Source organism: Hylaeus anthracinus, unplaced genomic scaffold (assembly GCF_026225885.1).
Source record: "Hylaeus anthracinus isolate JK02 unplaced genomic scaffold, UHH_iyHylAnth1.0_haploid 11978, whole genome shotgun sequence".
NCBI lineage: Eukaryota > Metazoa > Arthropoda > Insecta > Hymenoptera > Colletidae > Hylaeus > Hylaeus anthracinus.
In genome coordinates this window covers 1,713,295-1,724,636 of record NW_026534326.1, presented here as the reverse complement: position 1 = coordinate 1,724,636, position 11,342 = coordinate 1,713,295, and the positions used below count along the sequence as shown (strand labels likewise).

At 42.0% G+C, this 11,342-nt stretch overlaps 3 protein-coding genes, 1 long non-coding RNA gene and 1 other non-coding gene across 8 annotated transcripts; 3 read left to right on the top strand and 2 right to left on the bottom strand.

Moving 5' to 3' along the window:
• Positions 1-259: 259 nt before the first annotated feature.
• Positions 260-1,897, bottom strand: LOC128897077 (innexin inx2). The gene is made up of 2 exons (XM_054160756.1): positions 1,741-1,897; positions 260-1,605 (listed from the first exon to the last, which is right to left on the bottom strand). Exon 2 carries the CDS (start codon positions 1,581-1,583, stop codon positions 507-509), a length of 1,077 nt encoding a protein of 358 aa, XP_054016731.1. The 5' UTR covers positions 1,584-1,605; positions 1,741-1,897; the 3' UTR covers positions 260-506.
• An 829-nt stretch (positions 1,898-2,726) lies between these two features.
• On the top strand, positions 2,727-3,794 carry LOC128897096 (uncharacterized). The gene is made up of 2 exons (XR_008462204.1): positions 2,727-3,291; positions 3,371-3,794. It is a non-coding gene; the product is annotated as an uncharacterized LOC128897096 (long non-coding RNA).
• Positions 3,470-3,542, top strand: Trnar-acg (transfer RNA arginine (anticodon ACG)). The gene has a single exon. It is a non-coding gene; the product is annotated as a tRNA-Arg (tRNA).
• Positions 3,795-5,210: 1,416 nt separating the features above from the next.
• LOC128897081 (kynurenine formamidase) lies at positions 5,211-7,057 on the top strand. The gene is made up of 8 exons (XM_054160763.1): positions 5,211-5,351; positions 5,647-5,737; positions 5,812-5,913; positions 6,033-6,167; positions 6,238-6,316; positions 6,396-6,587; positions 6,680-6,815; positions 6,877-7,057. Exons 1-8 carry the CDS (start codon positions 5,340-5,342, stop codon positions 7,012-7,014), a joined length of 885 nt encoding a protein of 294 aa, XP_054016738.1. The 5' UTR covers positions 5,211-5,339; the 3' UTR covers positions 7,015-7,057.
• A 54-nt stretch (positions 7,058-7,111) lies between these two features.
• On the bottom strand, positions 7,112-11,006 carry LOC128897061 (daxx-like protein). Of its 4 annotated transcripts, none has more exons than XM_054160720.1 (5): positions 10,822-11,006; positions 10,670-10,736; positions 9,421-10,522; positions 8,684-9,349; positions 7,112-7,967 (listed from the first exon to the last, which is right to left on the bottom strand). In XM_054160720.1, exons 1-5 carry the CDS (start codon positions 10,836-10,838, stop codon positions 7,336-7,338), a joined length of 2,484 nt encoding a protein of 827 aa, XP_054016695.1. In that variant the 5' UTR covers positions 10,839-11,006; the 3' UTR covers positions 7,112-7,335. The 4 variants fall into 4 exon arrangements, with proteins under 4 accessions (XP_054016695.1, XP_054016696.1, XP_054016697.1 ...); XM_054160721.1 differs by having other exon boundaries at positions 9,421-10,513; XM_054160722.1 differs by having other exon boundaries at positions 9,421-10,513; positions 10,670-11,006.
• Between the last annotated feature and the right edge of the window lie 336 nt (positions 11,007-11,342).

Below are 11,342 nucleotides of genomic sequence, written 5' to 3'. Positions count from 1 at the left end.
AACAACTTTTTCCTTAGCGAAAATGTCGTGCGAGGTTTCGTTGAGGAGATATTAACGAAAAACACTGATCAATCAGAGCGCGAGGATGCCAGTGGAGCGCCCGCAGTAGGCGTGGCTACGCGCTAGGCGGCCGCGCTCATACGCTGCCGCGGGCGCTCCACCGGCCTCCTCGCGCTCTAATTGGTCAATGTTTGTCCGTTAATATCTCCTCAACGAAGCTTCGGACAACATTTTCGCTAAGGAAAAAGTTGTTTCAAATCACCTCCCGAACCAGCCTTTTCAATGTGTTACAAAATGTTTGAGACACCCTGTAGATAGATAAATCGTTCGACAGTTGTGCGATAGTTGTTCGACCGAAAGTTTCCCCGTCACCGTCGCGCCGACCGAAGTAAGAACGAAGAGACACCGACCCTTCCGACCCAGCTGCAATTTCTGTTCGAAACCGGATGTGCGTAGGCGGGGCCGAGGGTATCGAAAAATGCGAAAATAAAGGAACGAAACTAGAACTAGACGGATTCTTTTCCCTGGAGCTTGGTGGCGAGGTCCGAGACGAGCTGCTTGTAAACCAGCGGGTCTATGTTCTTGCCGAGCTGGTAGAGGACGAACCAGTCGCCGATCTGGCACTTCTCGGCGATGGTTTCGATGTGGTCCTGGGGCGAGAGCCGCGACCGGGCGCGCAGCAGCACCAGACGAAGCTTCGGTCCGGCGACGACCGCGGCACGGTAGGCGAGGGTCAGCCCGCTAAGCACCGACAGGATGATGAACCAGAACCAGAGGAACACGTAGATCTTCTCGTTGACGATGTTCAACGGGAGCACGCACAGCCCGTCGAACTTCTGCACCGTCCCGGACGCACCGTACTTGTGGAACGTACATTTGGTGACCTTGGGGAAGACGCGCGACATGGGGTCGATCCTCTCCTCGGGCTCCATCTCGGTGAACTTCATCACGTCCGAGCCGTACGTGGTGAACTCCCCGTCCAGGAAGAAGTCCATGAAGTATATCTGGCCCACCACGTTCACGAAGTTCAGCACCTCGCAAAGGAAGAATCGGAACGCGTAGAAGTTCTGGGTGTGCAGGTTGCTGACGAAGTAGTCGACCAGGAGCTTCCTCCTCTCCACCTTGCAGTCCTCGCTCATCACCGGGCAGTTCAGGTCGAGGACCAGCATCTTGATCCGGCCCCCCTCCCAGGTCTTCCAGAGGTACCGTGGCACGTAGAACAGTATCGCCTGGAAGAAGAGCGTGAAGCACACCCACTGGTAGTACTTGTGGTACTTGACCTCGTCCTCGCCCTCGACGTGGGCCGCTACGCCCGGCTGCACCAGGTCCTTGCCCACGATCCCGGTCCGGTCCGGGATGGTGAACGTCGAATAGATCCAGCAGTAGGTGTCCATCACGTGGAGAGGTATCTCGTCCACGATGCAATCTATGGGGTCACCGATGTACTGTCTGGACGTGACCAGCAACGAGAAGGCGATCAGTATGATCACCGTCGCCTTGTAGTGGAGCCGGAACACGTTGTTGTCGATGCACACGGCGTCGAGCTTCAACAGTCCCTTCACCGAGCCGAATACGTCGAACATTGTTGCGTTTTAACCTGTTACTCTGTAAACAACGAGTATTTTTCGGTCAGCTGTGTGCTGGAGCTACTTGGAATCAACAATCAGCGATCGTACGTCCGCGCGACGCCGCGCGCCGAGAACCCCCGTAACCCGAATACGCGCACGAGAACAAACTTACAAAAATTTTTTCAACACCAGCAATCGAGGCTCTTCTTCACTCTCGGTCTCGTTCGATTCGCGAAAACACACGTGTATCCCGTACCGATTCTTCCACGATCACTGCGCGCGTGAGCACGGCTCTTACTGTGGCATAGCGTCACCGAGAACGGTTCTGTCGACCCGTAATGGCTGCGTTCAGATACGTTGTATGTACGACACGAGCACGCGAGGACACGGCATTCCACGAGTTGCGCGTTCCTTTCTACTTACCTGTCTCTCTCTGGCTCGCTCGTCGCCGGCTAACTCTCTCTCGCTTTCTCCACGTACCGCTCGCACCGTCTCGCTTACTCCTTCCTCGCACGGCTTCGTCGGGGACAAAGAACTATACGTTTACTTCTGCTCCACACCGATGTTCTATCCCCTCTTTTCGCTCCGAGAAAACTCCTCTCCCTCTGCTGCAACCTAACCCCACTTTTCCTCGCGGCGGCTTCGGAACATTCGTGCGCGATCGCCCACCGTCGGCCCCGGAGCCGACTCGCGCAACCAGGACCGTACCTAGAGGAAACGGTACGTGGCCAGTTCAGCTCGGTCTTCTTTTTCTTACGGTACTTCCAGCCACTTCGATCCGGTACGGATCGTACCACCATCGATCTTTTTTTATAGTTGGGAAGCATTCTGGTTTCGTTTTTCGCTTTTAAATGTAATCAACAGACTGTGGATCCTTATGCAAAATAAAATATTCGCGAACGTGGCTACAAACATTGAATTTTATATAAGAATTTATTTTATTCGGAAGATATTAATCTTCCATCTAATTGTTCCTTTTATAGCATCTCTCATCCGTAAAGTAGGATCGAACGTCAACTATCGTTTATTTTCTACCCTTTTCTTATTATCCCTGACTGATTATAACTTACACTAACTTACACTAACTTGTTCTACTGATACTTGTATTTATTTTATCATTACAGTTACAACATTTTCAGAAATAACAACGAATAGATATTTCCAATTCTTTTATACTTCGGGCATTCTTCGCGCTAGATACTTCCCTGACGCTAGACGCAGCGCGCATGCGCGAGTGGCGGCCATGTTGTGTTACGCGAGGCACTGCGCGACGTCGTTGCGCGGTGGCACATTGTTTCCTCGACTTTCGTCGTGACAGGGTCGACCGATGTAATTCGTACCGATATCCTACGATCTGGAATCTATATTCTAGATCACATGAGAAATATCTTTATCAAAATCCCTAAATCCTATAACTCAATATTTCGAAATTCATACAACGATGGGAGCATACAATCTCCCTTGTAGACAACAAAGCAGTGGTCGCTAGTCTATTAACAAGCTACCATTATTAATTCAGCTTCTATAATGTACGAAACAATTCGAAAAGGATCAACAACCCAACGTTCTCTGATACAACGATTGACATTTCAGATTTCAGCTTTATCGTGACTGTTGCATCCACTAGTCAATAATAGATCAATAAATCATTCGTGAATCTAGACTTCGACTCGAGCATATTTGACGAAATAGGTGAAATAGGATACACCAGTAAAACAAAACAGTCTGTACATGTACATATATTAATTCTTGAATCAAATGTTCACAACTTTTGAATATAATCGATGTTCTCCATTCCCCAGGTTCCAGTGATGCTCCAACTGCTCCGAAAGGCTGGTAAACTGAGAAAGAGTTCTTTGGATCTCCCAATATCATTCGTAATAAAACAACTATTCCAAGTTGGTCCTGTGGCGCAACGGATAACGCGTCTGACTACGGATCAGAAGATTCCAGGTTCGAATCCTGGCAGGATCGGTTATATTTTTTTTTTTTTTCTTGTTTGTTTTAAATACACTTTTACATTTTCACGTGTTATAACATAATTTTAAGAAAATCTCCTCGGTTTCAGGGATCGTTCACACTGTCTGGAGGTGAAACTATACAGGCAGAGCCAAACGAGAATATTACCAACAACGGCGAAACTTTCGAAGAATCGTGGGAATTTAAAGGAAGAAACGCGTTACTCGAGTAACTCGACGTTTTCTATATTCAGACTTGAAAGTACAAGTAGTTTTTTCGACAGCTTTTCCTTAGCATAGTTATCGTATTACTGTTTCCCTTGCTAAGTACTTGCTATTGAACTCGTTGATGGTAGGTTTAGGCTGGGAAAGGAATGCTCCCACGCGTGGGAACTAGTCGATGCGATAATACTGTAATCGTCATAGCAACGCGTTTCGTACCTACAATGTAAACAGCTCAGAGTAGAGTTCAGCGAGAGTAGAATAATATAAATAGCGGAATTAAAGAAAACTGTTGTAAATTTCGTCGTAGGCAAATGCGAGATACCCGGTTAATTCCGTGAAAACTAATTGGAAGCGGGCGTAGTCGTTGGGTCAAATAAATTAACCCGGTGTGCACTCGAGAATCGGTTGCGAGATGTGTAAACCGAGAATGGCTATCGCGAGGGGCTATCTTAGTTTCACGTATCTATTACATAAGATTATTATCGTTTTGTTACGGATTCGACGAAACCGTATGGATCGCACATTTGTAGCATTTTCTTCGGTCTGCGCTTGCATTTTTATTTACACACTTGTGTAAATAAGCGTCTAAATCTCTTTTTCAATTTTAGAAAAAGATCCGGAGATTGTCGGAACGCGAGTTTGGAGGTAAAGATGGCGCCAATAATTCCTTTATTCGGATTTGGCTACCTCGTGCTCGTCGAACCGGCGAATTTTTGACTGGGAAAGGTTTCTCTTACCTGTGGTCTGCGGGCAAGCGTCGACGTGGCACGATATTCGATACATCAGCTGCTACGGGTCTACCATCTACCTGTGACTTCTCTATAGAGAATGGTGGCGCGTCACGGAAGAGTGGGACCGGTTTTTCTGGTTTTCAATCTCTCCAACCGTATCCCATTCTCGCTACCTTCTTTGCGAGCTCACGATAAACTATGTAAATCTTCAACAGACACGTTTCATCCTTTGCGGAGGCTGACTTCTTAGTCGACTCGCATTGGCATTGAATGTAAAATAATCGATGCAAGATTCGATTAAGATGCTAGGCACAATTGTAGCACTTTAGTTTTTCTACAGACCAGAAGTTCTTTTTGTCGAAAGCAAGGGAATGCACTAGTCTTTCGAACATATCTATGCACCGCCTTCTCTGCTTCCATAAAAAGGATTTTGGATTATCGAAGAACTGATTTCTGTAAAAATTCAGAAACTTTTTGCCGTTTATGTAACGATGCTGTTTATATAACGCTTTCCTATCGTGCAACTTCTACCCTATGTTTATAGAAGTACAAAGCTGAAATTATTTAAGGCATGGTAACAGGAACAGCCAATGAATGAACTTAGAGTACCTGTGAACCAAGGTCTGATAGAATCTGCTAGGTAATACAGTAATCAACAACCCATACAGGAAAATTCTGAATGTGAACCTCTCCATGACACTACTTCTTACAGAATTAACCAATTACACGTCAACATCGCCATTCCCACTACTATCAACTTGTTAATAAAAGCACAACGAGACTAGTAGACCTTCTAGTAAGTCTTTGGCAGCCAGTTAAGGATCCAAAAATTACTCTAGCACAGTTATTTAACGAAAATGTCGGTCTCGGTACGTATCAAAGGTTCATTTCTCACGCGATACAAAGGTACAATTCTAATATTAATAAGTTCTATTATTTTATTAATTACTCGTCGAATATTCATTCGAATTTTCAACAAATTATTACATTTTATTTACATTTTTTTTGGTCGGTATAAAAAATTTTCTTCACAGATGTAGTTGGACTCATTTTTTTAAGGATAAGATGGTTTATCTTGATCTTATCTTGATCTTATCTTGCATCCTTTGAATACAATCTTTCTTAGCTCTGCATTAAAGGTTACGCTGTTCTTTTTTTATGTAGAATCACGAGGCGAACTATACGCCCAGCATGTGGAGCAAGAGATTTGGCCACGTAGAAGTACTGCAGTATCATTACAAATTTATTACAGAAGGTAACTCGGACCTGTAGTTTAATTTACTGTAATAGTCTTCTTTCGAGGGATTTGCTAACAATTTATTCTTACAGCCACAAAGAAGGCTCGTAAAACCCTCAAGTGCAAACTTGACATTCCATATGGACCTACAGACCGAACTAAGTACGATATATATGGAACAGATCTACCTGAAGGTACATACGTAAACAAATACGTTATTCTAATAGTAAATATAACATAGTAAAGTTAATTAGCCAATTTTTATGCACACAAGTACATTCTGAAAATATTAAGTAAACGCTGCTCATTCCAGATGCTCCGATATTTGTATTCATACACGGTGGATATTGGCAAGAAGGTAACAAAGACATATCTGCTGTTGCTGCGTCAGTTTTTGTAGCGAATGGAATCAAAGTTATAACTGTTGGCTACGATCTGTGTCCACAGGGTAAGTTTCACATCATTTCATCTGTTATCGGTGTGTAAAGTTGATATCGCATAAATGGTATATGTTACAGTTAAATTTGGAGATATAGTATCGCAGATCAAAATAGCAGTCGAAGAGATATTGAAGTCTCCTTCGAACCAAAAGAGTAGGTACGTGTACCTGCTAATATTTTCTGAACGACTTAAAGATTTCAATGAAGATTATAATGAAACAAATGGATTCCTATAGGAGTGTATGGATCGCTGGTCACAGTGCAGGCGCGCATTTGGCAGCTAGTCTTTTATTCGATGAATCGTGGCTGAATAGAATGACAGAACAGGGACATTTGAGTCTGTTGAAAGGTATCGTCATAATAGGTGGTATCTTTGATTTGAAATCCCTTCTTGGTACTACTATTAACGATGCTCTAAAGCTTACGCAGTGAGTCTTGCTCTTTTATCAACTATCTATATTCATAGATCGTGGTTACCGCGCTGCTTGTCACGTTTATTACAAAATTTTACATGTTTTAGAGCCGACATCGACGCGTATAGTTTTACCATCGTCGACACGACAAAGAGCAAGCCCATACGGGGATTGAAAGTCATCGTAACCGATGGAGAATGCGATACTCCAGCGTTCATCGATGAATCGCGTAAATGTGCCCAGGTAATTCGCACTCGCTCCTTTTAAGATCGAACCTGTTTAATTCACCCTATTTCGATTCTAGAAACTGGTTACAATGGTGGACGACGTTGAGTATATTTTACTCAGAGAAAATACCGATCACTTCGACATCGTAGAGAGGCTCACCGATCCAGAATTCGCCTTGACAAAGGCCTTACTGAATAACATAACTCGCGACTAACAAGGGCAAAAGTACGCAAATAAATAACATCAAGTCGTACAGTTTTGAGAAGTGAAATTTATAAATAATATTCTCATGTATAAAAATTTCATAATGGTTCAGTGGGTCATGAAAAATTTATTACATACAACATATCAACGTACTGGTACAGTGTTGTTAAGTTTCAATTCATGTGTACAAAATTATCCGTTTATCTACTAAAGACGATCGACCGTCCATCATTTACAATTAATATCGCGCAACAATGGTCGATCATCTATCATTTCCAAACGAGCTCGCGTAACAATGATCAAGATGAACGACAGTCGACTTTTCGTTAAGTTATGTAGGCTTGGATTTAGACGAATTCGCTGTCAAAGACTGTAAGCTTTCCTTTTGCTTCGCGGTCAACAATATAGTTTGGCCAGGCGGAGGGATTCGTATGATCGGACCGTTTTGTTTCGTTAGCAAATTTTTCGCCTGATTACCGGCGTTCGACTGCTGATTATTAGATTGAAGATGTACGATCGTCGAATCCCTGTTTCTATCGACTACTTTGTGCAATGATATAGCCTGACCTTTCTGCAATTTCGCTGCATTACTCAAATCGATATCTTGCGAATTCAGTCTCACGTAATTGTTTGTTATGTTTTTTACCTTAATTATACTTTTACCTGCCGGTATGACCAACGTCTTGAACTTACTTTTCACGAGAGGCAGTACCTTCGATCCTATTTGAATCGTTTTACATTTAGCGAGGTTCGAATTTTGATTCAGCGTTTCCCCTGTGAGATCTACGATCCCGTTGTTGATCACCGTACCGTGGCCTATCGTTGACTTGTCTGCTTTCTCGTGCACGTCCGCCCATGTTGTAGGAGGCTTAGCGAAAGACCGTACCCGCAACAGTGGCTTCTCTTCTTCTAATCGTACGTTATCCGTTGACTCTTCTTCTCTTATGATATTAGCCTCGTCTTCTACATCACACGTACATCAAATCTTTCATAAAACACTTTCTTGCATTTAATCGATGATTAAGGAGGGAGATAGATTTAGGACTAAGTCTATTTGGTGATTCGCATGCATTTTTTTTTAGCAAGGGATGTATATAACTCAATGAAACTTTGAGAACATTTTATACATATATTCGAGCCACCCTTCGGAGGTCACCATCAAACTTAGCTGTTTTGTGTACATTCCAGATACCACAGTTTTCATCTGAAATCAATAAGGATTTAAATTTACTTTAAAGACATGTCTTTCTTCTATATGAACCTGAACTCCCCCTTAAAAAATTGAATATTGCATCTTTAGAGGTGTTCAAACCTCAAATCTCGTTCAAAGAGCATAACTTTTTGTCATTTTTCTATAACGTTTTTTCCAATAAAAAAATAAAAATAAAATAAAAAGATTCTTTTTATAGAAGAGAGACATGTCTTTAAAGTAAATTTAAATCCCTGTTGATTTCAGATGAAAACTGTGATCTCCAGAATGTACGCAAACCAGCTACGTTTGCGGATAACCTCCAAAAGGTTGCAACTGATACCTTCCATAGTAAATACTTTTAAAAAATTATAATATTTACTTGAATATATGTATAAATTGTTCTCAAAGTTTCATTAAATTACATACATTCTTTTCTAAACCTATTTCCCCCCCTTAATCGATGATTAAGTTTCATCGATATTTATACCTTTTGTCTTGTGGATAAGAATTTCATTATCCACATTAGTAGATAACGTTAAATTAGGTAAAGGCTTAGTGGTATCGTCTTTACTCGCTGCTTGTGATTCGGAATTCCTTACACATTTAGGAATGTTTGCTACGCTGTTTGTTGCTTTCGAACTGTCACCATTGACATCCTTCAATTTATCGCTGGCATCGTCTACATCCATAATGTCAAAATCAGCTCTGTCTATACTTTTACTGCTTTTATCGGCTGTCTCTGTGTTACGTTTAGCAGTTACTTTAGCATTGTCTAGACTCGTTTCATCTTCATCTGCGATAGATTTATCCTTATTTAACCTTGAACTGACATCATCTTTCATATTTTCGTTGTCAGTATCTTCTTCATCGCTATCGCTACTATTCTCTACGTCTTCCTCATTTTCTGACGACGTTTTAGTGTCAGTTGCATCATCCTTCATCTCTTCCTGTTTCTTCACGTACTCCTGAAACACATTCGTTAATCTTTTTTCGCCCTCTTTCTTGTTCTGCATTAATTTTTGAGCCAACTCGGGATCCTTCAACGCAGGATCATCGTCTCCCGAGTTTTCCAAGAACAGAGAAAACGTGTCCCAGTAGTCGTTGCGTCGAGAGCGTTGGAGATACTCTCCCAATTCTGTAAACGCCTTCTTCGCTGTAACAAACGAACCGTAGGTAAAAAAAAGAAAAAACACAAACTTATATTTGATAATTCGATCTACTAACCTAGTTGTTGCTGTTTCTTGTTATCCAGTCCTAATTGCCGCGACTCGTTACACGTCGCAACGCACTGTAAAATGTCACTGTAGTCTGGAAAAATCAGTGCGTCTGCGAAAGCACCAACTTTCTTGAGTTTGTTCCTCTTAGATATTTTGGAGTTGATGAAACTCGTGATTGCGTGATCGACAGCAACGATTCCAGTCGTGCTGAGATGCTTGGGCCGTAGGTATTGTCTTCCTGCGTCAGCATTTTCTCCAGTGTATTCGCAAAGTTTGTTGTAGAGTTCCACCATTCTATACCTGTACCTCTCTAATTTCATATAACTACTATTGTTTTCTTCATCGAAATTGATTTCTGATTCTTCCAGTTTCTTTATACCCTTCTCGCACTGTTTCATCGCCTTTAACAATTTTTTAATCGATTTTCTCTTCGGCGAAGAAGCGTATTCGTCCTGCTCCGTTTCGTCTTCGTTATTATTCACAGCATCCGAATTCGAACAGCCAGCATTTTGATCGCTGCCATTTAATAACGGAGAGGACGTATTTTTACGATTACTTTTCATGACGTTCATTACTTCTATAATATGTACATACAATTGAGTTTTGTTCATGATATCGTTTCTTTTTTCGTTCAAGAACGTAAGAAAAGCTTCGGAATTGGCGTAAGCAGGATCTAGCTGTTCGTAACGTCTCTTTAGCCTATTAGTAATTACTTTCATCTCGTCTGAACGATCTTTGTGCAAACATAAGCTAAGGAACATAGGAAATATGTCTTGCGCCACAGGAGGGCATACTTTCTTCTCTTTTACGATCAGTTTTGGTTTTGGTATCTGACTTTCTGCTCCGTTCTCTTGCACATTTGTGTGCTCGTCGGAGCTCTGTCCTGCTGTAGGCGATCGGGCTTTGTAATCTCGTTCGCATACGAATACTTTCGCAGTCTTTTGGAAATCCGCATCGGGGCTGTCGTTCATATCAGACACGCTCCGTTTTATTCCGCAGGTTGCTACCTTTTCATTGTTGTTTCCTTCAACTTCCACTTTCATCTGAGAATCTTCCAGGTTTTCCGTCTGTTTGGATGCTCCTTTTCCATTGCTCTCATTCTGCAACAGCTAATGATATAATTTTTGAAGCTCTTAACGCTAGAAAATGAAATCGTAACAGACCATTCAGAGCTTACAAGCTACAAATGAAATAAATGGATACACTCCAGTTTATCAAAGCACCCCCCGCCCACACACTCACACACAGGCACACACCTTTGCTGTCTCTTCATCATCATCGGATGAGATACAAATGACTTCATCTTTTTCCATATTAGTTACCCTAGTTTAACAAATAAATTAAAGTATGTTACGATGCAACACACGGCATTTATTTATAAACACTAATAATTAAACCGTGGACGCACTCCAAACATTGACGCATGTTTATTTAATAATAGTCATTACTACTTGGTTCGTTTCGTGCTCTTTAATCATAGACAGAAGCGGCACTCGACAGTGCGCCTAACTACACGAAACACAACAATCGACTCCTATACTGCTTACATCAGAACTTTGACTTTCAAAAAATAAAGACAAAACAAAGAATAAACTTCACACTTTCGTAGAACAAACTATACAAATCTATCAGATGTGAAACTTGCGAGTCCGTCACTGTTCATTTTCAGGGACTTTATCTTTTACACGATATCTTATTTTGTTACTAGCTACGAAATATTCCCTAGAGATACAGTTTATCCCTATGTTTACATTATTCCAGGGATGGGAAAAACCCTAGGGTTCGAATAAATCTGACCGCTCCGCGGTGTGTGTAACAATTATTTTAATTAAATGCACAATGTTTCATTAAAAGTAGTTTAGCCACTCCCGGCTGAGTGCGCGCTACGCGGGCGCTGTGATTGGTCGGTAGTCTTTCGTTAATAATTAA